The sequence below is a fragment of the Haemaphysalis longicornis genome, unplaced genomic scaffold (assembly GCF_048455015.1).
Source record: "Haemaphysalis longicornis isolate Haplotype H1 unplaced genomic scaffold, Haemaphysalis longicornis Haplotype H1 scaffold_76, whole genome shotgun sequence".
NCBI classification, from domain to species: Eukaryota; Metazoa; Arthropoda; class Arachnida; order Ixodida; family Ixodidae; genus Haemaphysalis; species Haemaphysalis longicornis.
The window spans coordinates 243,918-270,471 of NW_027526436.1; the positions used below are offsets into that span (position 1 = coordinate 243,918).

A 26,554-nucleotide genomic window follows, 5' to 3' on the forward strand; every position below is an offset into this window, starting at 1 on the left:
AACTGTGTGGGCTCTCCCGTATCGTTTTTTAAAGCGTATGCGAGATATATGTTTACGTAAAATCCCGCCGTTTTGTTTGATGGGCTTACACATTGTTAACCCGGCTAGGGTGCTTGTTGTCTGTATATGCATTTTTTCTCTTTATCTTCCTTTTTTGAAGTTCTGTTTTTCTAACATTACATCAGTAATTCCACTGCTTTGATTCATAATTATTGGTTAAGAAAACGCAATCTGTTTGGTTTGTATGACAAGTGTATTTGTTCATTTATATTTCCGTTTTGCTCCCCCTGCCCCCTACACTAGTGCCCGTGAGGGCGATGTAGGTATCTGTATAAATATACAAAAATGTAAATAAATAAGGACTTGATGGTCCTATTTAAATCCACAAACCTGACAATCCGTTAAAAGGCTGAAGCAATTTTTGGTGTATTGCAATCACACTTTAAAGCTTTCAACTTCACGATCGGATTACGGATGGCCAGATGAGGTTGTTAGACCTTGCCTTGTTTTTCGATGACGAGAGCTCCTGGTACGGGTGCGCGCCTATGTCCCATATTTTTCGATTGCCTATTAGCATTCAGTTTAGCGCACTCAAAGCTTATTAGGCATGAATTTTCCAATGGAGTGTCATGAAGTACCCTCAAAAAGTGCCCCCCCCCTCCCCCGTGTGCCACAAGGTTTTGTGACCAAGTCCTCCTTTTGAAGTGTGCCGCGTATCCGACGGACCTCCAGAGCGCTTTTAGGACAACCCTGCTACGAGAACGTTCTTCGGGTGCTCCCGAGAAGTGCCCCCAGCCGGAAAGGCGGAAGACAACCCTTATTCCGCATGTCCAAGGAGTAAGCCACGCGCTGAAGATTTTTGACGAGGCAGGCGTACGGCTCCGGTTTTCTGCTCCCAAGACACTGAGCCGCCCGTGTAAGACATGCTACGTCGACTGTGTGAACAACGTCGTCTATGACATTTGGTGGTCGTGTTAACGCTCGTACATAGAAAAAAACAGGCTGGTGCAGAAGATCGCCTAAAGGAGCACGCGTACAAGGTTAGATCGTCAAGAGGCAGCACGCTGTTAGTGAAGTGCTGCTCCCGTGGCTGCGCCCCCCACCCTTCAGTGAGTGCTCTACCCTCACTACTTACCATGGCAAAGAGCAAGGGAGAGTTTCGAATTTTTTTTAATCAACAGAAGATGGAGCATTGTGTTAGTGAACCGTTCATTCCACTTCTCAGTAACGAGGTTGAGTGCATGACATTACCAGATGTGGATAAATTGTGAAGTGCGGATGCAAATCTCCTTGCCGTCTTAAAAAATGTTTTAGAGGAGCGCTGTTTAGACGGAGTCTTTTCCGTTCGTCGATCCGAAAACCTTGAAGCCAGAAGAAACAAATTTGGTTAGGGAGGTCCCGGGAATCGAACCCGGGACCTTTACGCCGTGAAGCCGGCAGCTCACTACTTACCCCCCCCCTCTCCCAACAAAATCCCCAAAAGTACGGGTTTAGCATCGGTGGGGAACAATAACGTGTGCAGCCAAATGGAAGGAATAAAAAACGCTTCCCGTGGGTCGGAATCGAACCAGGGTCCCTCCCGTTACGAAACCGGCGTTCCTTTTGTAATATTTATTTCAAATATATAGAAACACAGTGTTGCGATGTTAGGGAAAGAGTTGTGGTGTATTCAGACGTATTCACAGGATATATCCGCAAGTCACACACTCTAAAAAAAAAAGGGAGTTCCCATGACCCTCTTCGGGGGGTATTTACTTGCCACAGAATTGACTCTTCTTGGACTCCTGTTGGTAGAGTAACACGACTCTTATTTAGAAAGAGTCTCGCGATTCTTCACACTAGTCAAGGTAGCGTATGGGTGATTCCACTGACATAGTCAATGCTGACTCTGCCATGATTCTATCCTAATAAAGGAAGAGTCATGGTAATCCTTCCTGGTAACTGCTGTGACACTGCAACAAGAGTTAAGAGGACTCTTTTTAGAGTCCCGTGACGCTTATAGCAACAGGGTCACGGTAGCATATGGGTGACTCTCCCAGAGAGTGTGCTTGACCTCTTTCAAATAAGAGTCACAGGACGCTCTTTGAATAGTCACTGTGACCTTACGAAGAGTTACGGCTACCTTAGATTGTCCCGTGACCCTAGTGCCAGTGGAGTCGTAACAGCATGTGCGTGACTCTGAGACGTGTGGCCAACACGGACCCATGATTCTCAAAGAGAGTCCAACGGCTCTTGTTGCAGGATCACTGTCACCCTGTGTTTAGTGTAAAAATCCCCGTATAGCAGCTATAGCACCAGCCAGGTGATGCTGTCAGTTTCAGCAAAAGGATCCATTGACCTAGAGTGTTGAATTCCACTTAAAGACAGTGCCATCAACTGCACACATGGAGAAGTTGAAACGTAAACTTCCATTCCACCTGCTTCCGCATGTTTCATAACTTATAATTTATGGCAGCTTACAATTATCTTAACCACATGTCAACAATATAGTGACAAAAGCTGGTGTGAAGCAGCATGTTCAGTTTCATGCCTACAGGTGGGGTGGCGCTAGATTGCAAGCAGCTTCAAATTCAACAATAACTTTTTTCGGAGCTTATATCCCTACCATTTGTGAACATGCAGCTTTAAAAGTTCTATTTACAGGTACTGCAGAGCAAAAACAAGAATTTAAAAACAGTTGTTTTATTACTAAAGCAATGTGATACATAATGATAACAGCCTCCTTAGGCTATCACAGGTGTTTTCATGACTAATAAAATACATGAAACTTTAAAATAACACAAAACAGATCGATACATATTAAGAAAAAAGCTTCTTTACACTATCACAGGTGTTCTCATGGCTTGGCAAGTACAAAAACTTTGAAATAACGCAAAACAAAGTGATACATATTAAGTAAAAAAACCTGGTTAGGCTCACAGGTGTTCTAATGACTTGAAATGTACAAGGAACATTAAAATAAGACGAACCAAAGTGATACATATTATGTAGAAAGCCTATTTAGGCTATCACAGGTGTTCTCATGAGTTTAAAAATAACAAAGACAAAGTAACTTGATACATGTTAAGTAAAAGGCACGCTTAGGCTACGACAGGTGTTCTCAAGACTTGAAAAATAACACAAAAGAAAGTAATGCATATTAAGTGAAAAACCTGCTTAGGTTCACAGGTGCTCTCATGACTTGAAATATAATACACAAGGAACTTGAAAATAAGACCAACGGAAGTGATATATATTAAGTAAAAAGCCAGCTTATATAAGCTATCACAGGTGTTCTCTTGAGATGAAAAAAAAAGCTTTAAAATAAGACAAAACAAAGTGATATATGTTAAGTAAAAGGCCTGTTTAGGCTACCACAGGTGTTCTCATGACTTGAAAAAAAGAGACCTTTAAAATAGCACAAAACAAACTGAGACATTAAAGGGACCCTGCAAAACATGCCATCGACTACTAGTAATGTATTTTGGGATAAAGTCTATTCTCCCAGAAATCTCCTCCAGCAAGAATTATGAAAATCCGTTCACAATTAACGAAACTACGCGCGATGAACAATCGCGCATAATCGTTCCCTCTCAACTCGACCGCGGACAACGCGACGAAAGCTGCGCGCTCTCTCCCGGAGAGGGGGGCGGCTCGCGGCGTTCTCTTCGACGGCCTTCGCTATATCACATGCCGGGTAGTTTTCTCCTTTTCTCCGCAACGCGGAGGGGCCTATTTCCGGTCTGGTGCCACAAAAAAGCAGGCATGGGTGCCTGCTCGCAAGTGCGCGCTCGGGCTGGTAGGGCGTTTTTGAAGCAATAAACGTTTGTAGTCGAGTGGTCCCATTAAAAGGGAAGTATTGAGCTCATCACTCAAACTCCGTGGGCACTCAAAACACAAAAGAAACGGCAAAACTGTGCCTCAGGTTCACGCATAGAAGAGGTTGGTACACATCGATGACGACGATGGAAATGGGAGAATCTAGCCGCGAAGTTGACCAGTGACAGCCGATCGGGCAGCCATGGCCTATGTGACGTCCCTTAGGCCATGCCAGGGGTTGCATAATGAGGACAACTGAAGAGAGAGCGGTTGGTTTTTCCACGTCTTTCACATCGATTTGCGTGCTCACCGCTCACGTGCAGGTGTAATATTTGGCTCAGGAATTCCTGGCAGTGTAATCTAAACGTCGCGCAGGATTACTTGCACTGCTCAAAGAGTGTTGCAGGGTCCCTTTAAGTAAAAGCCCTGCATAGGTTATCACGAGTGTTCTGACTTTAAAAATAACTAAAACTTTAAAATAACATGAAACAAAGTAATACAGCTTATGATAAAAGAAAACAAAGTGCTACAAATTCAGTAAAAAGCCTGCTTAGGCTATCACAGCTGCTCAGGCACGCGCTTTGAGCATTGTTAACACTTTCACCGCAGTGACTGAAAGCTTTGTTTTTTTTACGTCCATTAAATGCTCTAGGACAGAAAGTGTGTGCCTTGCCGATGCCACGTAGTGGATGCTGTAGGCCCAGTACGCGGCAAATACCAGTGACATTCCTTCTGCGAAGGTCAGTATGTCTACTTGAACGTCCTCGCATACCACGCTGAAACCACCAGGGGCCCAGGGGTCCTCGCCCGTGTAGATCAGAGTCGGACAGCCAAATAGCTTCTCCGGGTCCTGTGAAAAAAAAAATGCCAATAAAAATAAATAAGCACACGAAAGTCAAATGACAATGTAAATGAGCACAGTAATGTCATCAAGGTTGTTTCAAGTGCCCAGTGTCTGGCAAAGTGTCATGCACCAAATAAGGACAAGTGAGGAAGATGCCCCTTGTTGCCTCTTTTTGCATTCACTTTCCCAAATTTTCCTTTGGTTAAGAAGCATTTCGAATGAGGAAACCAGTGTACCTGACGTAGTAGGTTACAAATGGTTACCACAGAAATGCAGAACATTATAGGGTCATTTCATGCCAAACGTCCCAGCTGTAAAATCAACCATCACGGATTTGCTAAGTAAAAATTGTTCGTCATCCTCACACGGCCCACAGTGCTCCGTCAAAGTGTTCGTGTCCAAAAAAAAATTTGTTCTTTTGTTAGCCACCCTTTTGTCTCCAGGGCTTAAAGCAAAGTTAGGTCTGTCAAAAAATTCATAAAAAATCACTTTCTTTAATCGCCACTATTTTTTCGTGGACATCATGTTGAGACCCTGGACTGCTCTATGCCACATTTTTCAAACATTTTTCCTTTTTCTTTGCTGTCATTACGCCATTCAGGAAATACACGATGTTGATAATTTTCAAACATTTTTAGAAAAAGCAAGCACATTCTCTCAGCCAATGAAGCAATTGTTTCTGTATTTCATCATTGTGGACAATTGGTACAAAATATATTGACGCTGGGAAAAGAAGAAATGTGTGAGAACACATTCGTCAAATTTGGAAAAATCATTTTCTGGCTCATATTCACCCCGAAATTGCGCATTGTTGTGCTTATAGTAAAAATATCAAATACAAGGCACTCACTAGCACAAATGATCGCAGTTTATTTTGGAAAGTTTAATCCGAACAGTTTTTGTTTTAGCAGCGAAAAAAATTTTTGAATTTGTATACCGACTACCTCACCACGTTGTTCTGCAGAGCATCTTCTCTGCACAGCATGCACCTGCCGCACGGAAAGAAGCACGATCCACCGGGTTCACGCTGCAAGAATACATGTTCCTGCAATGCTATTTCGTAGAGTCAAAACGGGAAAAAAGGATAATTCGCGTGTTGGTGGGAAAAGTATAATGAGGAGCTAGCGGTGGTGCGCCCATTCTGTAAGCACGTGTAGACCCAACAGCTGGCTGGACATAGACATGCATTTAAAGCATCACGGTATGTTATATGTGGTATCGTTTATGCACGTCGATCATTAAGAAATAGACTGCGGCGGAGTCATAGTTACACGGATTTATTTGTATGTGTTAGCGGGAATCACATACACCGATTCTTTAAATGCACATCTGACGTCCAGCCAGCCGTTGAGGTACACGTATTCATAGAATGGGCGCACCACCGCTAGTTCCACATTGTACTTTTCCCAACAACACGTGAACTATCCCTTTTATCCTGTACTGACGCTACGAAATACCATTGCAGAGAAAACTATTCTTGCAGCGTGAACACGCTGGCTCAGGCGTCTTTCATGCAGGAAGCGCAAGCTGTGCAGAGAAGAGACTCTGTGGAACAACTTGGTGAAGTAGTGTCAATGTACAAACTAAAAAAAAAACTGTTCGGATTAAACTTTCTAAAATAAACTGCGATCATTTGTGCTAGTGAGTGCCTTGTATTTGATATTTTTACTATAAGCACAACAATGCGCAATTTCGGGGTGAATATGAGCCAGAAAAAGATTTTTCCAAATTTGACGAATGTGTTCTCGCACATTTCTTCTTTTCCCAGCGTCAATATATTTTGTACCAATTGTCCACAATGATGAAATACAGAAACAATTGCTTCATTGGCTGAGAGAATGTGCTTGTTTTTTCTAAAAATGTTTGAAAATTATCAACATCGTGTATTTCCTGAATGGCGTAATGACAGCAAAGAAAAAGGAAAAATGTTTGAAAAATGTGGCATAGAGCAGTCCAGGGTCTCAACATGATGTCCACGAAAAAATAGTGGCGATTAAAGAAAGTGATTTTTTATGAATTTTCTGACAGACCTAACTTTTCGTTTTACCCTGGAGACAAAAGGGTGGCTAACAAAAGAACAAAATTTTTTTTTGTGCGAGAACACTTTGAGGGAGCACTGTGGGCCATGTGAGGATGACCCACAATTTTTACTTAGCAAATCCGTGATGGTCGATTTTACAGCTGGGATGTTTGGCATGCAATGACCCTATATTTAAAATTTTCTTCAGCCATCAGGAGCAACACCAAAAGCTAGGGGTTCAAATATGTGGGGTTAGCTGCTGGTGATAGCGTCAATTTTTGTTGCTATAAAAATACTCGACTTGTGGAAATGTTCAAAACAATGCATACTTTGCAAATAGTATTTGCTATTTGATTCAATTCACCGCTCAATTTCACCATTTGAAGTATTCAAAATTTGTCTACCACACGACATACAAACTTACAAGCCTCAATCCATGGCATATCCTTTTGGGTTGACTTTTCAGCACGACGCTGAGGCCATGCAAGTGTGTAACATTGGAGAGCCTTCCACAAAACAGGAGCATGCTAACTCCCGCGCATGTTAGCTGATCTGCAACACTACTAGTTCAAAATTTATAAGCTGACAAAAAGTTTTTTGTCAGCATATTAGCACCAGCAAAAAGTCACGAGTTATTGCTTGTTGGCTTTCAGTAAGGGTGTACTAGCAATTGGTATACCATGTCTTTTTGCAACCAGTTGGAACCAGTCAAATATATTTCCTTCATTCAGAGCATGTTGAAGACCCTGCATTTCTTTATGGTGATGCACTGCTTTCTTTCTTCTTGCACTGCTTTTGCATCTTGTCCCCAGCTTTCTTTTTTTCTACCGTTTTCCAACTGCTGAACTAATCATTTATTTTTTGAATCTGCTTTAAAAGCTCAAAAAGCAAGGGTATTCAATTTTGAAATATAGTACTGTATTTACATTTAGTTTTAATATCCCTATCCAAAAATATTCAATTCAATCCACAGTCAGTTTTCCCAATTCCTTCTAAATTTGCAGTCCTGGACTTGATAATTGCACACCTATATGAAAATATCAGTGGTAAGCATAAGGCTAATACAGAAAATAAAGTGAACTGAGGCACCATTGAAGCCCAAGGGGCACTAGCCTTTAGTGCACTAAGCAAAACCATTTAAACGGTTTGGTGGGTAAGCTGGTTAAGGTTACTCAAAAAAATAAACGTCAAAACATCAAAACATAGGCATTTAAAACCAAGAGAAGACTTTTCTGAATAATCTAGATAGTGGCAAGCACTTGTCTTTATTTTGTCCCCAGTCTTATCCTCCTTTTCGGTTGTAACAAAAGCATGCCAGGAAAGAACTAAAAGGGCTAAAAGTTTGTTTTTTTCATGCAAGGAAGCACTTCAAGTGCAAGGCCTCCTGAATAGAATAGCCCCCACACTTTCCCCTCCGAGTAAAGAAATAATGTGTCCGCATATCCCATAGCTTTTCTTGCGGCATCTAGATATAAGCATTTCTTGCAAGAAATAATGGCTAGAGACTAAATAGAACCAAAAGTAATCTGGCAGTCATTTTTGCTCACACAAATGTTACTCAAGCTTAGCAGAAAACACCCTTGGAATGAAAGCCAGGGTGCTCAGTTTGTCATCATTGAAGTCATGGCCAAGGCGCCAAGAATACACCTTATTCTTGCACTGCATGCTTTGCCCTCCCCAGGTTTCGCATTAGTGGAGATGGCCCAGAATTTTTCTCTTGTGTTCAACACACATTGCACATAAATTAGAGCTTTAAACCTCACCTTCATATGCGAATGGTTGGTTAGATGGGTTAAACTACACAATTCGGCCTCATATAAGGCTTCGATGACTTCACTGCAGTGCACCGGCAAGACGAGCCAAGCAAATGCATGTCTTGAAGTAAAGTCAAATTGCACTTTTTTAATGTTGGCTGTTTTATAATTTTATAAAAAATTACAAATTTCGAACAATAAAGCTCTCCTCCAAATAGAAAAAAAAAGAATGCCATTCATCAACACCAAACACAATTATAACTACAAACATGTCCTAAGCCTCATGAAATTATCCATTGGAAGCACCTCCCATAAAGCGGTGTTTTTAAACATACTTGATGTTTGGAAACAGTTAATTAGGTGAGTTCACATGTACATTTGCATCAATTTAGTGAAAAAGAAATGTAAAGCATTACAAGGAACCCCGATTTCACTGGCGTTGCAGTGAGGTAATGTAGTTAGCAGTAATTTCTCCGCAATCCTTACCAGCATTCTGAAGACTTCATCTCCTCGCTCGTTCAACAAAAATGGCAGCAGGGCAAGTGCCGCCACTTCTTTTGCATCTATAGAGATAATAAGGGGAAACATAACTAAAATCAAAGGGCATTAACATTAAAAAAAGTGGAATGCATGAGTGCTTTGCAATAGCAACATTCAAGAAACAAATAGAAGCAGGATGCCGAAAGCATGAAAGAAGCTGAGAGATGCTTTTTGTGCGTTTTGAATGCTTTTGGTTTTGAACGTTATGATACATTTGATACATCTTGAATGCCCCCAATCTTTTCCATGTGCAAGACTGCACAACACTTGGCATCAAGCTGAGTTAGGCCTGAAGGGTACGTCCACTTGGCATAGTCCACATCCTAAACTTGCACTAATCACTGCCAATTTTATCCCTCTTTTCACCATGCTTTATCATGTCAATCCGCTTTTTTATGGCAGCACACACTTGTGTGTTACACAGCGTTCTTTCATCCTTCAAAATGTTTAAACACAAACTAATCCATTAAAATCCAAGCTCAACTGCACTTTGTAAAACCTCTTTACCTCCCAGGTAACTGACACCTCGACCAATAGAACCAAACAATTCCAGGTTCTATTTTAACAAAGTCAAACCAACTTACAACACTAAAAACCAAACAGCTTTCTCTGGCCAGCATCCGAGAGAGAGAGAGAGAGAGAGGAGAGAGAGAGAGAGAGAGAGACCTGATTTACCAGTCCTGGATAGCCCGTGGACTGGCTGCAGATCGGGACTCTCATAGGAATATACAGAAAAATCGAGCCCCAGGTTGCTTCCTGGGTAGCCTGCAGGCAGGGGAATGATATTCGCGGTGGGCCACGAACTGGTTTCAGGTGATAAATTAATGGTTAACCTTCAATGCTAAAAATTGCAAAATAGTTACATCAAACAACATCAGTAAGTGCACTAGCAGACATCTAGGTTCTGTGCCAAACATCAAAGCAGGTGTGCTTAGATGCTCCCGCAAAAAAAAAAGTTGGTACAACAAACCAGGCATCTACACGTCATGCCTGTTTCTTCTTCATCCATGGTTTTCGTGATTTTATTTTATTGCTCAAATATGCCAAACCAACTTGCCCGAATTAAGCTTCGGCTATTTATGTCAAAGTTAATGAACTTGACTCGAAATATTTTTGTTGAGTTGCGCACGTGTGTAACTTCGACAAAAAGAAAAGTAAACAGTTATTTAACCCTTTCTAGTCCGGACCTTTGACTTACTTTCCGGCCGTTCTGGTCTGGAAAGTGGCTAAAAGGTCTGGACCAGAACAGCTGCACCTTTTACCACTTGTTAGAAAAACAGCAAAATCTAACCTAGAACACCCAAGTCAGGCTTACCCCAACAGCAGACCCGTACAGCCGTGCCGGGCACAACCCGACAGCGGACCGCAAAGGGTTCATTACTCAAAAATCTTAACACATTTTTTAATGCTATATGGCATGGTGTGGGCCTGTTAATAGAACGCAGCAACTGATGACAGAGGAACTCTCGTAAAGTCCAATGACACTGCGGACTTCGTTAGGTGTTTGTTCTTCTACCTTCCCTTTCCTCTTTTATTTCGTTAATTGTGATATTGGCTAGCACATGCATTACACGCAACTATACTCAAGGACTACTTTCTGTGGCAATGCAGTCAAGGCAACAAAGCTGTACCATGCCATTTCGCTGCGCTGCTAGAAGTAGTTCAACAAAAATAACTGGCTGGCTCTAACCTAAGCTATTCAAATATATATATAGTTATCTTTCAGCCTTGGATCGATAATGCCACCAAATTACTAGCCATAATAACAGAGAGCATTGTTTTTTATATTTTCGAATATTTTTGGTTGCGGCTGTCTCTACTGGCATTAGAATGGTTCTCTTGCAAAAAACATCATAGCATCCTCGTCGACAGCCTTTGGCAGCTCACCCCTCCATTGCCACCTCGCCACAGGCTGCTCTTTCAGTATACTGCACCCGTGCTATGCAAGTACACTACACATGCCGGTGGTGCTGCGCAGTTTTCAGCTGTAGTTGAGTTTACAAATCAGTGCATGCCCTCAAAACTGGAGTGCTGACAAAATTCACTTTACTTCTGAACGATACAAATTTGGGCAGTATAGTTCCCGGTCAGTCTAAGTTCTTCAGTTAAAGCGTTGGCTTGTGTTTAGAGGAAAATGAAGCATGGGGAAAGACATGCCAATATGCCTGCATGCTCGGTGATCGTGGTTCAGCGCACTCAACTGTGGAGCTCGTGCGAAGAAATGCACTGTTGCAAATGCGTTTCTGTAATGCTGAATTTCCAACTGAAACCAATTTAGCGGGAACTACTTTGGTGCAGTAACACCGAGCAGCCAGCTCCCCACATCCCCCCTCATAGCTTTCTCTCAAAGTTGTCCCCATGTATAGTGCGTCATTCAGTGCAAGCAGAGAAGAGCCCACTAGCTCCCAAAACACTGAAAACCAACATCTAATCAGCAAATTCTGAGCTTGGCAGCAGCCATAAAAAAATGTGGAGTTTGCATCACATCAAACATATGTCGTCATCATCTGCAGTAAAGTGCTGGGCTCACGTGTTATTCCACACAACAAAAGGATGTTTTCACATAAATTCCTGGCATGTTGTCTCGGCAGGGCAAGGAATGCAACTTTTAATTGAACCTGTCTGAGCTAACAATGATATCCGTACCCACACATTACGTTAGAAAAAACTGCCACGGCTTGCGACTTGACAACGTATGTAAATAATGGCGAAAAACTGGTTCCAGGCTACATTTCCTTTTCGCATATATAGAAATAGCTCCAAATAGCAGACATACCTTCCTAACTTATTCCAACATTAAAATCCTTTAGTTTGGTCCTCACCCTACCATGCTTTTTTATACTTTCATACCATGCTTCTTGATCAGTTTTTTTTAAGCACAACCAATTTTCCTCATTTGGGTTTCTTTGTGAACGCAAATTACTATAGCTACGTGCACGCTGCACCTAGCTCCTGATCAAGACACACCAAGTTATTGCTGAAACTTACAGCTTTTTGCAACTCCCTCTGCTGCATTGATGTAGGCCTGGGCCAAGGCAAGCGTGGGCAATGCTGCTCGTTTCCCTTTCACAGCATCCACAATGATGTCGCCAAACTCCTGCAGCACCGCAAGGAGAGCCCTGTCGGTATGAATGCCTGTCAGCAGGAAACATTCGTTGAGGATCTGTGAATGTAGAGATTGCTGTTAACACCAATACTGAACAACACAAAAATGCACTACATGTTAGCTCGACCCAAATAACCGTCCCATCAGTTCCGTGATTCATGGAGCCCTGCAACCTGAAAAATTTTTCTGAAGACTAATTAGTAATTCATTTTTGTGTGAGCACGGCACGAAGGGGCGAGTACATTCTGCAACAAAGCCAATTGAACAAAAAGACTTTTTCCGTCTTACGTGCCTGGAAGCAACATACCCCAGCCCGTGCACTCATAACTCACGCACCTTTACAGACGCAGCTTTGTTATGGCATCCGTAACTTATATGTCCTTGCCTGTGCATCCATATATTGCTGACATGTTTCTAGATTTTGCTTTGCCCTACCTTACATGGCACAGAAAATGAGGGAAATTTTCTTGCAACGTGTTAAATATTTATTTTTTGCACATACGGTCCAAAGCTTATCTTTGCGAATGCATGCCTTGCCGTAAAAATCGAATGCTGGACAGTATTGCCCCATTTCTCTTTACAATTAAGATTTAAATTAAAGCCTGTTTGTTGCATAATAAAAAATTTTCATAACCTTGTATAGAACGGACAACCATTAAAGTGCACAAGTGCACAGGACATGCCCTTTCTAACCTGGACATTTTTGTGGTACTACTGTTTTGTTGAAGTACAAAGCAAAAATATTACGTGCTTTCCAAAGCTTATCTTTGCGAATGCATGCCTTGCCGTAAAAATCGAATGCTGGACAGTATTGCCCTATTTCTCTTTACAATTAAGATTTAAATTAAAGCCTGTTTGTTGCATAATAAAAAATTTTCATAACCTTGTATAGAACGGACAACCATTAAAGTGCACAAGTGCACAGGACATGCCCTTTCTAACCTGGACATTTTTGTGGTACTACTGTTTTGTTGAAGTACAAAGCAAAAATATTACGTGCTTGCCATTTTTAGTCAACTCATGCAAAGATCACCAGGCAGCTTCTAGGAAAGTTACCTGCTGTTTAAGAGTCAGCGCTGGGTAGGCAGTGAGCAACTCTCCCAAGGTCAGACTTTCCAAACACTTTCGCCTCGCTGGAGCCGTCCGGTTCATTGCATCTGTCACTTTCTCCATGTCAGGAGTTGTCTTTTTAAGTTCTTTCTTCATAAAGTTGATTGCCTCGTCAACGAACACAGAATCTAGTTCAAATGCTGTGACCGCAGTCTGAAATCAAAAAGGCCACAAACCCATTATGAACTACACAAGGAGCCCAACTGTTACATGTTTCTGTAAAGCTTACCAGAACTGACCGAAACTGCATGCATTCACAGGGTGTTTAGAAAACAGTTGCATCGCCAAAACTGAAGCTTGCGGCAAAGCCTACGTTCTGGTGAATATTCTGCAACCCTGAATGTTATGCAGGTATCTTGGGAAAAAATCATACCGAAATTGCCTGGTGGGACAACTAATACTACACTAAGTTTTATTTACTTGTCATAATTGTATTGTTCACAGTGAGGTTGTAAATGTAACAGAATTACTTTCTGCTGCCAATAGATGGCCAGTTACTGAGGGAGTATGGCCAGAGCTAACAGCTGTAACTTGTTTCATTGAAATTGTCCCAAAACTAACTATATAACAATTAGCGTTTAAAGGCCAACTGCACTAAAATTTCACCTCGACCAAATTTATTTTCAATGGGCAGTAAGTGCCCCTTCCTAACTAGTGATATTGTGCTGCGGCTGTACACAACACTGACAACAAAACTGCCGTTCACATTATCAAATTTAAGGGCTCTGCAATTGTGGCGTTTGTTTTACCATTTCAATACTACAATTATTATTTTTGTAATCCCAGGCTGCGTTGTACGAACGAGTGTAGTCACGGCAACAGTTGAGCAACTTCAAGCTAACGGTCGCATAGCCCAACCAGCCTACCCGTTTCAGTCCCCGGGGCGCATGTTCACCCCATGTTCATTAAAGTAGTGTTACTGTTTAGCCACCTAGATTTTGGCCTTAAATTTCACTTCACATACATCAAGTGTCATTAGTCGCATGCTATGGCAACCATGCAGTCCTGCAGCTGTTGGGCACTGCCTGAATAGGTCGCGGCGCTTTGTGTCGACCGTTCCATCCCCGAGGCTCGCGATTGCGCTTCGAAGCACAGCAACACCTCAGCATTTTATAACGCCACAACGAGCCAAAAAGTTCACTTCACGAACCCGATTATAGACGCACGCACCGCGTTTCACACTCAAGGACAAACCACGCTGAAGTCGTAAGCCGCACATTTTAATGAACTTTTTTTCGAGCCACGCAACTTCTTGTAATCTCGCACCGATCTCGAACCATATCCCCGCGTTAACGCCACTGTTCAGAGCCACAACTGATAGAATGAATAGACTGGAACCCAGCTGATAGCGTAAAATAAACCAGGGAAAATATCTGCGATGCGCACTGAGCGCGTGAAGTAGATAGTAGCAGCCAGATCAGGCGGTGGCCATGTTTGTAGCCACAGCGACGCCCAATCAGGAAGACCGTTTCAGTGAACCCGGATGGAAAGCCAATCGTGTTTTAGAAGCTATCGTTTGCTTCATTTCAGTGTTTATATTTTTGCATTTCTGTGTTTGCAATCGAACGACAAAAAAAGCGGTCACCGGGATGCGGGAGGCTTTCGTCCCCGCCGGAACTGACATGAGCATCAAAATCCGTGCCTTTCAGGCTTTTCTGGAGCAGTTTGGCGCAATTTTCATGCTTTTGTAACAGCTTTCATGCTTTTGGAAAATGGAATTGTATCAAAAAGGCACGATATGCGCAGCTGTCTCACCCCTGTGATAGTGCCCTAGAACTTTCGAAATCAGAATTTTAAATCTACCAGCCATACGTAGCCTGCATAAAGGAATGCTGGCAGGCATGACACTGAGTCGCACGCTAACATAATTTTAACTGTACATCAGATGGGGAGAACAAAAACAATGGGCAGTCTTTCCTATTCGTTCATATGGTTCTTGAATCCCACATTGAAACCGGTGTTTGGACACATAACATATTGTTCTGTTTAGGCACCACTTGGCACCAGCTTTCGAACTTCAGCAAGTTTAGTGCCAAATTAAAATTATTTATGCCTGTTCATTTGGTAATTCCTAGCGGTTACCAAAGTGCAAAAAACAACACTGGCTTTCATATGCACTACAGGACATGCACTCCACAAAAAACATTAGTCTGTCCCTTTAAATTTAATGAGCTGCCCGGCCCAAAAATCGCACTAATAAAGTATAAGTGTTTGCCACTACAAGGAAGCAATAAAAGTGCCTTTTAATACCTCCCGATGACAGTCAGCCTTTGCTGGCCTGGCAGAACTCCCTTGTTCTCTTCGCATCTTTGCTTTTTCTTTTTCCCGGTTAGCTTCAGGATTTCCCTTTGGCATTCCCTTCCTTGAGTTTTTAAACCTGTTTTTGATTGACATGGTCCAGGTGTACTGCAGTGGGATGACAAAAAAAGAAAAGAAAAAAAGAATACATGCACTGCAAACAAAAGCCAGCTTAGTTTGGAGCACATCAGGGTACTATAACATGGCATCCCACTTTCCTCTGGACAGATAGCCCAAGATCAGATTTTCTTTTTTTTTCGCGGATCAGTGCGCCGCCATACGGCACTCCCTGGAAAATTTCGGTTCATATGCTTTATCAAATGACTAGTGAAAAAGCGCAAAAAATTCCTGTTACAGTTGCTCATTAATAAAAGTGCCACCTCCAAAGCGACACCGTAATGCCAGTTATGAGTAAATAAAACATGCTAAAGCAACACTGCACAATGTGTGGCCTGTTGCATGCAACCCACTACAGGTTTTTTACCGCCAGTAGGTGAGGTTCCAAGAGCCTGCTAGCGATGTGATCCCTTGTCCACAACCACCAGATAATAGGTCTCATCTTGCAACACTGATCTACCTAGGAACTTTCGAAAACCACTTGCGGACGCGCATTATTTTTGCACACTTCAGACAAAAAGAAAAAATCAAGTACTCCAATGTTGAAACGACAACGCTGGGGGAACAGAAAGCTTTCCAAAATCAAGTTTTACCCTGAATGTACTAACCAAGAAGTGAGCAGACCCACATCGCACCACTTTACCATACACATAAGGTTTTCTTGTTGGGACAGTCTACTGCACTGGGATTGTGCTCTGTAGTGCTGTATTGATGTGGGCATTCCATGGCTTGTCCTAGTGTTCAACAATGCTCATCATACACGGAGGGGTGCATTTTCACTCCAATTTTGCACATACATGCACCCCTCTTCAAATTTATACTGCTTCAACCTTACCGGAATGGCACAAATAGACTTCATAAAAGGCTGGATAATGGCTTGCTAATGCAAGGGATAGGTTCAATTCCGACCGCGGGAAGAGTTAAATTTTTCCTCACTTCATTTACGATCATCATCGTCACAGAAAGTTGGACTTTCTGCAGTGAGTTTTGGGTGGACGACAGACGACATCAGTGAGAAGCTGAAAGCTTCACTTCATAAGAGATTTCTAGTATATATTCTTCAAGCACAAAAAATACATATGTAGCCGGTGTCCGAAAAGTCCCTAAGCTCAGGGTACACGGCCACAAGAGCCGAAGCTACCTCACTGTAGCTTCGTGGGTACCTAATGGAAACAAGAAGGATGGAAGCTCTTAAAACGATTAGCCACAATGAAGCAAAAACAGCAACGTGAATGTGGCACACATTTGGGTATGAATAGCTTCTTACAAGGGTAGCAGTGTTAAAGCTTGTGGTAAATAAGTGGCATAAAAAGCAAGAAGTTAACCTTCCTGCATGAAGTTTCGGTGGTTAATGTTCATTTCAAGCAATGAAACTTATAACCCATCTGCAGTTCTTTATGTGATAATGGCAAGAAAATCACCACAAACTACGATTCTCATGCAGCTGTACAATGCTGCGCTGAACTAAAGCATTGCGCATTTGGTAGGCCAGCTAGCAATATAGAACCCACAAAAAATACTGGTGGTAATCGGAAGAGCTGACCTCCTCCTTTCTTTAGTTCTTGAGTGCCTCGCTGAACCGTCCCACAAGCGCCCGGGAACGCTGTCATTCGTGCGTTGCAAGTAAAACTGAACTTGACAGTACACATATTGCAGATGCATTTGCTAAGTCGTAATAATAATTGGCTACGAAGAATTACAGTGAACTATAAACTTTGTGAACTCAAAACGTGGTAGTATTTTTTTTTTTCACGCAAAAGGTTAACTGACTGCTCGTTTCAGTATGGATTTTTTATTCGCTTTTTTGGAAAGCTCTTCAGGACCTGGTATAGGTAAAAAGATTTTCGCAAAAACTCAAAAAGCCCCTACAATTCTGAGGTAAATGAATCAAAGTGAATCAATAAGCAGCAAATGAATCAATAAGCAGCAAACTTCTACATGAAGGGGTTACAGTTAAAAAACAACCACTTTAAGATAACTTTGCCGCTGCTTCTCCTTTTGTAATTTGTTTGGCCGTATATTGAGTAAGGGGAAGCAATTTTAAAGGGACACTGATGTAAATTTGCCAAATTTTTCGTGCCTGCACCAAATCACTCAACTGTATTACACGGCACAATGCACCTTTTGATGGTACTGTGTTTACTATTCTTGAACACAAATTTAACGAAGCAGAAGAGACCTGTAAACTATTTCATTAAATCAGAAACTTCAATAATTTAGAACTTAAAGAAAGCTGCACGTAATTACTTACAAAGTGCCAGTTGATATGGTGTAAAAAATCCAGTCAATAACTTTTGACCTCACATCGTCAGGCACATCCCCTCGTTTCACCCTGTTCAGGTGGGCATATATGTGAAGAGGCATTTTTGGCACCAAGAAATCCCTCTGTTGAGACACTCTCACAGCACCAGTTCCACTGGCGCCACAGTTGACAGCACCGCATCCAGTGGCACAGCTCCCGCTGGCACCGCTCCCAATGCTGTCACTTGCACTGGCGCCACAGTTGACAGCACCGCATCCAGTGGCACACCTCCCGCTGGCACCGCTCCCAATGCTGCCACTTCCACTGGCGCCACAGTTGACAGCACTGCTCCCAATGCTGCCGCTTGCACTGGCGCCACTTTCCCAAGCGCCGCTGCTTGTGGGTGATGACTCGGCCCTGAAGCACATTAAAATAAAGAATTGTGTAAAATACATACAGACCATAAAGTAAGCTGGAGTAAGGTGGAGGAGGGGGCAGTTTGCTGTGCCTGCCCAACACTGGCAAAAACATGAGGGGCACGTGCGCGTGACGATGGTGTGCTTTCCCTGCCTAAAACGCAAGTCGCGGTCCCTTCCTGAGATGCACTTCATGCCGCTAACACAGAGGCTCATCATCACTCTCATCGAGAGAAACAACGAGTGAGTGCTGTCTCAGTGCACTGCTGCTGCGCCCAAATATCACATTGGAGGGTATTGCGACCGCCACTCCATTTTTTTCAAAGGCATTTGGTTGAAATGCCATTCAAGCCAAAGCAGCACCACCAACGACCTTTGAAATTGATTGATTGTAGGTTTTAACGCACCAACGCAATGCAGGCGATGAGGCGCGCTGTAGTGGGCGGCTCCGGATTAGCAACGTGAAAGCTTGGGCCACTTGGTGATGCATGTTGAACCGGATTAATTTTGATCACCTGGGGATCTTAAATGCGCACCGAAATCTTGTACACACGGGTGTTTTTGCTTTTCGCCTCCATCAGAAAAGCGACTGCCGCGGCCGGGAATTCGAACGCACGTCGACCTTTGAAATTATCAAGGGCCTTTGAAACACAAACGCTCGTACTATCAGGTGTAGTTTCTGCATGTGATATTTAAAAAAGCAACTATTGACAAGTAAAATTTGCTTTTCAAATAGCACGCTCCTAATAATTTTTTTCTTTTCTATCACTCGGTCGAAGGCTTTTGAACCGAAGGCAAGGCAAGGTACCCTCAACAGCAGCGGTGTGAAAAAAAAAAAAAAGAGACTGCCTATTTTGTAAATGCATGTAAGTTATAATCAATTTTATACTCGCAAAGGTATTTTTCCGACCCGACATTAAATTTTTCTGGCCAAGTTATGAGAACAAAACTGGACAGCAGAGATAACACCAACACATGGCGGGTAAACGCGGAACTTCTTAACTGCCTTTTAAAATTGTCATGCAGACTGGCAGAGCTCTTTTCAGCTCAAATGGCATTTGAAATTTCGAAGGCCATTCGACTCAAATGTCCTTTCAAACGCTCGTGTAGCACGAGTATTACTCATATGATGCACTATAAAAATTCACTTTTAGAATACAAATCAAAATTAATGTTAGCAGATACGCTAATGAAAAAGTTTGCAAAGATTCTTACGGGTCTGTGGGAGTGTCCTCAAAAGATGTTAAGGCAATCAAGTTTATCCTTGCTCCGTCTGGCACCGTGGTGTCGTCGTCCAAGTCAACGAAGCAATCGAACCTTTCGTTGTGCATCTGGAAAACCAGAAACCTGCTCATTCACACTGTTTCGCACCAACAGTCTAGTCAGGGTACCATACTTAACGAGTATATGAATGAAGGCAGCAAAATAAGTGAAATAATTAGATTTTTTTTTTAAATCTGTGCATACCAAAACCACACTCCTTACTCATTGAAAATACAGGGCCCAGGACATCAACGTCAAGGGCTGCTTGCTAAACAAATCAGTTAGGTGGTAGGAAACCAACATCTGCCAGAAAACGACCCAGGTTTTGCCGTGTTTTGTCTGATCAGAAAAAAGTTCTTACGAAGTGTACTCATACGCACAGCACATAATCAAGTATCGATATAATACGGTTTGCGTGCTTGAATACCTTAATTTAGGCATGGAGCCTTCATGACACAAAAGCGATTCTTTTTATTTTTTCAGTTCTGTAACTTGCCTTGACAAGTTTGCAAGACTATTAGGGATGGAATATTTCGAAAATTCCCGTTCCTTTGCGCCCAAACATTGCACTTCATGCATCTGCGCCAGATATAAATCTAAAAAGAGCAAGGTAGAACTTAATTGCATAGACTACCACCCCTAATTACGCCGGGAAAAACGGCAATATTGCTGCTATGCTTATCGCGTTCGCAACTCTGTTGTAATAAGCTCGCTTTACAGTAAAAAAACACCAAAGCTCCATCGATGGTTCCAGTAAAATCTTCCAAATTCATGGCGCCACTGTTTTCGGTACAGTTCAGGCCCCGGTGTGGCTGCTGTGCTCACTCTGGCGCATCAATGCTGTACAACTGAACGTGTACTCACCTGAATTAGATGACGACCCTGCAGCACGGTCGCAAAGTCCTTGAATAGGCTCTTGCGCAAATCTGCCAGTTTCCTGGCTCCAGAGACACATATTATTTTTTTTGAAAGGCCATGCGAAACAAGGCATTGCGCATTTCTAGAGTCGGGCGCTGAAGGGGGAGCCGCCGACTCCGCCGAAGACATTGTGTCTGCGTAGGACCGGCGGTACGCGTACGCTTGCAACTTGGCGCGCACGGGTGAAATGTTGTCCAGAATGTCCAGCTTGGAGAGTTGAACTGCTTTTCGCTTCCAATTTGATGAAGTTGCCGCCAACCCGCTCCACTGCTCCTTCCGCTTGTGCGCCCACAGCAAGGTAGAATTTCCCGCCTTATTACAATCTAATCCAGAATCCAGTACAAGCCGACAAAGGCTTCGTTAGATGTTACTGATGGAGTTAAACTAAAACAATTAATCAATAAAATATACAAAAATATTCACAAAAGCTCTTTCAAAAGTATAAATACTGTGTTATGTGTTTATGTTTAGAATGCGTTCGAAACCTCGGCAGAATTAAAGTTGCTGTAGCAACTACCGTTGCGTCAGCGGCGTCAGCAGGGCGTGAGTTGCTTTTATTTCCGTGTTTACTTTCGTTCGTGGGTCCGTGGTAATGTGCTTTTGTCCAGCGTTTGTGTTTCTGCGGTGCCGTAAAGAAAAGTATGCGGACATGACCATCGGGAATCGATAACCGGGTCTGTTTGGGAAAAGTTTTGGCGTAGTCGTGGCCAAAAACCTAAACTCTTTTCCCACAGCTGACGCGTTGTTGGCTGCTGTTGACGTTACTTTCCCGTACGTGTTTGCGTTTTTTGAGAAATTGTCATGGAGGTGGCATTTGTGAAAGGCAACGAAAACAGATTGAACTAAGCTGTCATTTCGTCGTCGTCGTCATGGACGCATCAGCCCTGTTTCGATGTCCAAGATGTCCTTTTTTCGCCCCGAAGTTCACTCGTGTTGTTCTACATCTAGAACGTACGCACTCTCTGGAGCCGAACTTTCTTGTGACCTGTGGCATTGATGGCTGCCAACAAAAGTACAACGTCATGGAAAGTTTTCGCAGTCATCTCTACCGTAAGCACCAGAAATGGCTTTCGACTGCCGCTTTTGGGTCTGGGCATGATACAGGCGAGCCTCCCAATGACAGTGCCTTGTTCGATCGAGGTCCTGCAGCTCCTGTTGCTGTCGCATCTTCGAGCAATGATGAGTTACAGCCTGGGCAGGATATACAAGAGCCTTCCCACGACAGTGTCAGTGATCAAGGCCCAACCGATACAAGTGGTGCTGCGTCTTCGCCTTCTTTTGAGCAAAGTGCACCCGGCTCATCTCGCGACAGATCTCCAGAACTGGAACGACCAACTCTGCAACACCTCATCATTGAACTTCGAAGAAAAGTCGCCAAGCTCTTCTTCAACTTGGCTGGAAAGCATAAGGTGGCTTATTGTGTTTGTGACGCCCTCTTTCAAGAAGTCGAGAGTCTGATTTGTGTATCCTTGAAAGGTTTTGCTGAGCATATCAGGCATGAGCTCACCTTGTACTCTAATGTTTTGCCTGAAAGTTTGTCACTTGTTCTTGACTGCACTTTTCTACAGGCCATCTTTGATGTTGTTCGCTCACGATATCAGAGGACCCAGTATGCAAAGGCCAGCCTGCCATATACCGAGCCACAGCAGTACAGCTATGCACCTGATGACCGTGCGTCTTTTCAGTATGTTTCTGTTTGCAAAGTTGTACAGAGTTTACTGCAGTGTAAGGATGCTGACAAACATCTGGTGGAGCCTGAGCCAGCCCAAACCGCAATGTTTCGCAGCTTCCAGGATGGGTCCATGTACAAGAGTCACATGAATGCTAGCGACAAACTTGTGCACATCTTGCTCTACATGGATGAGCTAGAAATAGCCAATCCACTTGGCCCTGCACGGGGTTTGCACAAGCTCCTTGCTGTCTACTACACTGTATTGGACATTCACCCAAGGTTCGCTCCCAGCTGAAGCTTCTGCACCTTGCCGTTCTAGCTAAGTATGCTGACGTGCTCAAATACGGCCTGGGAGTCATTCTCAGGCCACTCCTTCAAGAACTAAAGGAGTTGCAGAACAACGGCATGCACCTCAGTCTGGGCGGACACCAGGTGACACTGAAAGTTAGTCTCCTTGCGTGTAGCGGGGACAACCTTTCCATGAACCGGCTAGGGGGCTTCACTTGTTCCTTCTCACGAGGGTCAGTGTGCCGATTTTGTATGACACATTCGTCACAACTTCCACTAATAACAAGAGAGGAGTTGTGCGAAGTTCGGTCGAAGCGGCTTCATGACAGCCATTTGGCTGCCATTCAAGTCAATGCAGCTCTGTACAAAAGGCTGTATGGAGTAAACGAACAGTCAGCCATGGCCTTGCTTGAGGACTTCGATCCAACCTTGCAGCTGCCGCCAGACTTAATGCATGATTTGTTTGAGGGAGCTTTTCCATTTGTGTTGAAGCATGTGTTGACAGGGCTTTTTGACGATGGCATCCTCTTTGAAGACGACCTCGAAAAGATAGTTACGTTTGAGTATGGGCGCAATGACAAGACGAACCGGCCAGCTGAGGTCACCACAGCTTCACTAGATCGCAAGAGCACAATGAAAGGCACGGCTTCACAAAAGTGGTGCCTTTTTCGCCTCCTCCCACAGATCTTTGCATCAAGCATTCCCCAAGGGAATAGACACTGGGAAGTGTACCTTCTGGTGAGAGAAGTAGTGGACCTTGTCTTGGCAGATGAATTGCCTGCCGAGTCTCTGTCTTACCTTGAGCTAAAGATTCAGCAGTTCCTTCGTGCATTCGTTGCTTTCTACCCTTCAGCGAAGCTCATCCCGAAACTTCACTATATTATCCACTACCCAAGAATGATCACCCTTTTTGGGCCGCTGAAGCAAGTCTGGTGCATGAGGTTTGAGGCTAAGCATCAGTACTTCAAGAATGTGGCAGTAAGAGTGAAAAACTTCAGAAACATCTGCAAGACTCTTGCTGAACGCCACCAGCTGCTCCAGAGCTATGAGTTCAGTGAGCAGTTGCTAGCTGAACCTGCTGTTGTGACTGGCACCAAGCCAATCCGGAAATCGCTGTTGCTGCCCTGTGTTCAAGACATGCTCCCCGACAGCACTGTCTGGCAAGTTAAGACTGTGACTGTGCTGCACATCACGTACCACGTTGGTGATGTGCTTGTGATGAGCAAGGGGGAGGATGCACAGTTTTCACAGATCACTAACATCTTTTTTGCTGGAAAGGAAACCGTACTACTTCTTGAAAAAATGAACCTTGTTGAATTTAACAGGCATCGGTATTCTTTCACATTGGCAAAGTCTGGGGATATGCATGCTGCAAAGCCAGGAGATGAAGCTGTTCAAGAATGCTTGGACTTGTATCTTGGAGGTGAGGTGATCCCAAGATCTGAGGTAGTGCTGCTCAATTAGCACTTCAGTATTTTTAACCCTTTCAGTGTTCTGTGTGTGGTGGAGGGGGGTGGAGGCGGTTCATATGCCAAAGCTACACCTAGGCTTTGAGGTACACCACTAGTGAAGGGCTCTGGCTTAATTTTGACCACCTGGGGATTTTTAAAGGCCAACTGCACTAAAAATTTTGACCTCTTGAAAACCTTATTTCGTTATAGGCCCCGGACACTGAAGTTTGCACGCGACTGCAGCGCCGCCTCTCGCCGCCGCTTAGAAACTCTGGATCGGTGGATGTCGCGACCGGCCGTTCAGCACACGTAAAAACATGTGCGCTGCGTGCGGTTCGACATTGTGTGGCGGAAGCTTTTTAAGAAACATAGTTATAATTGCAAGTTGCAGGGTCCGAAAGGATCAAAATGCTGCAGGAAAGAATTAGTGGCAGCGCCACTACTGCTGCGTGAAGGACTGCCACGATCGCGAAAGGCAGCCTGCCATCGTTCTGTACAGGTTTTTCGGGCAGCCGTGGAGAATAAGCGTCGCAAGAAATTTGATTTTAGCAGTAAGAAAGCCATGACATTTTTTTGTCAGTGGAAGGAGTATAATTATGAGTACGATGACTGTTTATGCGCAGCGCAGACACGAAGAGCCGTAAAAATAAAACGTTTGCTTTCAGTGTTCCATACACGTCGCGCGCTGCGATGAATCGCATGCCGTCGTAGTGTTTGCATAACACAATGTATTAAGACTTCCGCCACTATTTTTTTATCAGCAGTAACCTTTTTTAGCGACATTCATGCCATCAAATGGATGCCAAAAGGCGGCACAATAATGTTTACAGCACTATGCGGGTGATGCCAAAAGCAATGACGAGACGGTCAATACGCATCCCGTTTACTGCCCTACATTGTTCCCCGAAGTGTGCTGAGTTTGGCCACGCATTCCAAGAGAGAGCGTGGCAAGCTATCAAAGGGAAGGTTGCATTCTCTCGCGCTGACTTCTTTAATGCGTTTTGCGTACTCTGAATGTTGAGGTTATTGTTTAAGCAGAAAATGGGGAGGAGGAGGAAGTAATTCTTGGAGAATTCTGAACGGCCTGGACAAACTGTATCACAATTAGCTGCTAAGACGACTCTAACATTGCTCACAAGATAGAAGCCAAAACTAAACGGAATCTTCGTAAAGACAACCGCAGCTCCGCAGCAGATTTCCAACTGTGTGGAACTGCGTTTACTTTGTCATAAGCTAATAACATTTAGAATCCATTGTTAATTAGTGACAGCACCATCCGAGCTGAAGAAGGGCAACCGAAAAAGTAACTGTAGTGTGGTTGCGCGAACAGAGGAAACAACACAAACACGCTTCTGTCTTGGAGCGCCGTTGTATACGCTAGGGTCACTTTATTAGGCTGTGATATAAGAAAAAATTAATACTGACCTGAATTGGCGCTGTAAATAAACTTGCCACGCTGCGAATGGGACTTCGCAATGATGTCTGTCCCATCCATTTCTTTCACGGCGTACACGCGCGCGGGAACGTACCATCTCTGCAACTTCTCGCGCACGGGAGGCCGACAGTAGTAGTTCAGCCCCGTAATTGTCCGGAAATCACACAGAAGCACTTAAGTAATGGGAAAAGTATTTACCAGAACAGTGTTCAAGCGCGCGACACCTTTCAAAAACAATCGCAGAATCGCAAAAACAAACAACCCAGAGGTGCCGAATATATGAACGCGCGCCCGCCGCCTGGCTCTCACCGACCCAAAGTTAGCTCAAGCTTCCGTGGGGCGGTGCTGGGTGTACTTATTCGTCGCGCCCTCTGAGCAGTGACCGGCCCCTATAGTCTGCCTAAAGAGACTGCAAGAGATAGCTGGAATACGCATGGACATGGCGCAAACAACCTTAAAAAATTGGCGATATTGAAATTGAGAAGAGCATGACACTTGTGGTGAGGCTGAAGTAACATTTCAGCCTGTAAGTGAGCATCTGGCCGGCCGGGCCAAACCTGCATGTAATGCTTAGCGCTCACAGAAGTCAAAGGAGAAGTGCAGCCAGCAGAGCTTGGCAGCTTCTCCTGGCTGGCTGAAGGAACAAGTGCGCAGAGCCGGCCGCAGTGTCACTTCCAATTCATGGCTGTTTATGCTATCCATCGGCAGGTGCAGCATCATCCGCAGTTAAGCTACTTTAAATGTTTCTAACTGATAAACAATGCATTCCATGGGGCTGTCAGTCATGCCCCAGTTAAGTTTAATGGTACGTACTGTGTGTTCACAGTAAATTTGAGTGCACTTGGCCTTTACTGCTCGCTGCAATCTCAACCCACAGGCCATTTTGTTATTTTGCCTCTATCTGAGCAGTGGTCACCTCGGCCAAGGATGAAATTTGCATCTTTAGGCTCAGCAGCACAATACCTTAGCCACTGACCCCCTGCAGTGGCTCAGCCATTTTGGCATTAAGCTTTTCTAGTAGTGACACATTGCCAGTTCCAATTTTTTGGTAGCATTAAAAGGTGAACAGGCTGATTTGTTGGATAAATGCTCCAGGAAAAAATCTCTGAGAACGCCTAACCATCCTTACGAGTTGTTAATGAATAAACTTTTAATGTGCAAAATGCTGCTGAGTACACAGCTTAATGCGAATGCCTTTATTCCTGGCAGATGCTGCTTCTACAGTGTTAAAAATTTTTTACAGAGGAGTTGAAACATACCCCTATGCCAGTCACACTGAAAG

General features: G+C 43.6%; 3 protein-coding genes across 3 annotated transcripts; 1 reads left to right on the forward strand and 2 right to left on the reverse strand.

The window, feature by feature from the left end:
* Positions 1–2,706: 2,706 nt before the first annotated feature.
* Positions 2,707–16,446, reverse strand: LOC144148092 (uncharacterized). The gene is made up of 5 exons (XM_077679682.1): positions 15,423–16,446; positions 13,119–13,325; positions 11,945–12,119; positions 8,903–8,979; positions 2,707–4,648 (listed from the first exon to the last, which is right to left on the reverse strand). Exons 1-5 carry the CDS (start codon positions 15,564–15,566, stop codon positions 4,367–4,369), a joined length of 885 nt encoding a protein of 294 aa, XP_077535808.1. The 5' UTR covers positions 15,567–16,446; the 3' UTR covers positions 2,707–4,366.
* A 201-nt stretch (positions 16,447–16,647) lies between these two features.
* On the reverse strand, positions 16,648–20,761 carry LOC144148084 (uncharacterized). Its single transcript, XM_077679677.1, has 3 exons — positions 19,461–20,761; positions 17,839–18,246; positions 16,648–16,750 (listed from the first exon to the last, which is right to left on the reverse strand). The coding sequence occupies exons 1-3, from the start codon at positions 19,598–19,600 to the stop codon at positions 16,648–16,650; spliced, it is 651 nt and encodes a 216-aa protein (XP_077535803.1). The 5' UTR covers positions 19,601–20,761.
* A 2,024-nt stretch (positions 20,762–22,785) lies between these two features.
* Positions 22,786–23,850, forward strand: LOC144148085 (uncharacterized). Its single transcript, XM_077679678.1, has one exon. The coding sequence runs from the start codon at positions 22,786–22,788 to the stop codon at positions 23,848–23,850; it is 1,065 nt and encodes a 354-aa protein (XP_077535804.1).
* Positions 23,851–26,554: the final 2,704 nt, after the last annotated feature.

What these genes read in the sequence shown, in the direction of transcription:
- LOC144148092 (XM_077679682.1), bottom strand. Translation starts at nt 15,566, where the DNA reads ATGTCAATCAAAAACAGGTTTAAAAACTCAAGGAAGGGAATGCCAAAG. An exon ending in AGAGGGAGTTGCAAAAAGCT is followed by an intron (nt 8,980 to 11,944) that starts GTAAGTTTCAGC and finishes TTATCTCTATAG; the next exon opens with ATGCAAAAGAAGTGGCGGCA. An exon ending in ATGAAGTCTTCAGAATGCTG is followed by an intron (nt 4,649 to 8,902) that starts GTAAGGATTGCG and finishes TTTTTTTCACAG; the next exon opens with GACCCGGAGAAGCTATTTGG.
- LOC144148084 (XM_077679677.1), bottom strand. Translation starts at nt 19,600, where the DNA reads ATGAGCAGGTTTCTGGTTTTCCAGATGCACAACGAAAGGTTCGATTGC. An exon ending in GAGGACACTCCCACAGACCC is followed by an intron (nt 18,247 to 19,460) that starts GTAAGAATCTTT and finishes AATGTGCTTCAG; the next exon opens with GGCCGAGTCATCACCCACAA. An exon ending in ACCATATCAACTGGCACTTT is followed by an intron (nt 16,751 to 17,838) that starts GTAAGTAATTAC and finishes TGTTTCCATTAG; the next exon opens with GTACCCACGAAGCTACAGTG.
- LOC144148085 (XM_077679678.1), top strand. Translation starts at nt 22,786, where the DNA reads ATGGCCTTGCTTGAGGACTTCGATCCAACCTTGCAGCTGCCGCCAGAC.